The following is a 1,402-nucleotide window of genomic DNA, read 5'->3' on the forward strand; positions in this document are numbered from 1 at the left end:
CCAGGTAAGAAAAAATGTATGCAGCTTTTTTCTCCCCTTGACGATACTCACAGGAAGGTGTTGTACTGTTTCAGTAGTGATATTTCGGAGGAAATGGAATCCATGCCAGAGCTCTCGGACAAGGAGGACGAAGTGACGACGAGCAGTGGTGTCAGCAGCAGCAGAGCCGCCACAGTGGATTTGGAAAAAGGATACCCGGTGTGAACAGAGAAGAATGCTTGGGAACAGTTAGGATTAACATGGAGAGAGCTTTGAAAGAGGGTGGGTGGTGAAGCATTCAGCGAAGAACAGAGCAACAGGTAGAGTAGTTTTTCCACTCCAAACTGTATTCTAGTGGCCGCTGGCATCGTTTAGCAAGCCAAACATGCGTCTGTGAATCTACTTGCGCTTTCCTGAGCCCATCAGTTTGTTCAGCAGGTTTTGGTTATCGAAAGCCTCTGGGTGGATGAAGTAGTGACGGCCACGAGCCTGGAACGAGATCATCGGGTGCATCGCCTGTGTAGGAGGAGTGACACTGGACAGTCGGAACGAGTGCTGCTCCAGCTGAGCAAACAACGTCGTCGTCTCGACTGTCACAGTCGGGTCATCTTTTGTATCTGCAACGGACGCCTGATTAGGGCCAGCAGATGTATTTGCCAGCCACATCCGCATCACATACGGCTTGAACAGGTAGTGAAAGAGTGAGGTGGAGCCAAAACCGAACAGCATGATGGTGCCGCACATTGCCCACTGCAGAGCGAAGGTAACAACAAAATATAACCAGCGTCAGTACCGTGCCGGGAACTAAGGTTTACAGCCTTTTGACTATTGTCTACTAACCTTGCCGACAGAGGACGCGTCTTGCTCACTGAGCACACAGAGCACGGGCATTCCGATGGACGTGAGAGTGCAGCTGGTGACCGACACGGCTTTCATGAGGCGCACAGCGCGCGTCATGGGCGCCTGGTACACAAGATCTCCGACTAAATTCTCCCCATTTTGAAGTGGATTGTTTGCCTTATCCTCTCGAGCCTCGTCATCAGACTGAGACGAGCTGAAGTGCCGAATACAGAACTGTTTTTTAAGCTCAGCACTGCAACGGCTGCTGAAGTCAAACGATGCTCCTTGGATCACAGCTGTTTTGCTAGTACGAACGGCGGCCCGGGAAGCTGAGCGCAGAGAGGAAAGCTGCCTCGGGAACACCTCCACGAGAGGCCCTGCACGGCGTGATGTCCGCAGCATGAACATTGTGAACTCGTAGACTACGTCAACGCGATTAGTGACACACGTCACTATTGAAAGAGAAACCGGTTTACCGCGCAAGTGGGTCTTGTGCCACAAGTTGTGGACCACCCGCGCCAAATTGCAAACCAGGCATTGGATGCCGTACAGCCAAACTTCTGTAGCTACGTGATTGTCGTGG

General features: G+C 51.9%; 1 protein-coding gene across 1 annotated transcript; it reads right to left on the minus strand.

Annotated features, from left to right (window-relative positions):
* Positions 1–378: 378 nt before the first annotated feature.
* PITG_22477 (uncharacterized protein) lies at positions 379–936 on the minus strand (the record flags this gene model as incomplete). Its single annotated transcript, XM_002909747.1, has 2 exons — positions 379–729; positions 820–936. The coding sequence occupies 2 exons, from the start codon at positions 934–936 to the stop codon at positions 379–381; spliced, it is 468 nt and encodes a 155-aa protein (XP_002909793.1).
* Positions 937–1,402: the final 466 nt, after the last annotated feature.

The sequence above is a fragment of the Phytophthora infestans genome, genomic scaffold (assembly GCF_000142945.1).
Source record: "Phytophthora infestans T30-4 supercont1.3380 genomic scaffold, whole genome shotgun sequence".
NCBI lineage: Eukaryota > Oomycota > Peronosporomycetes > Peronosporales > Peronosporaceae > Phytophthora > Phytophthora infestans.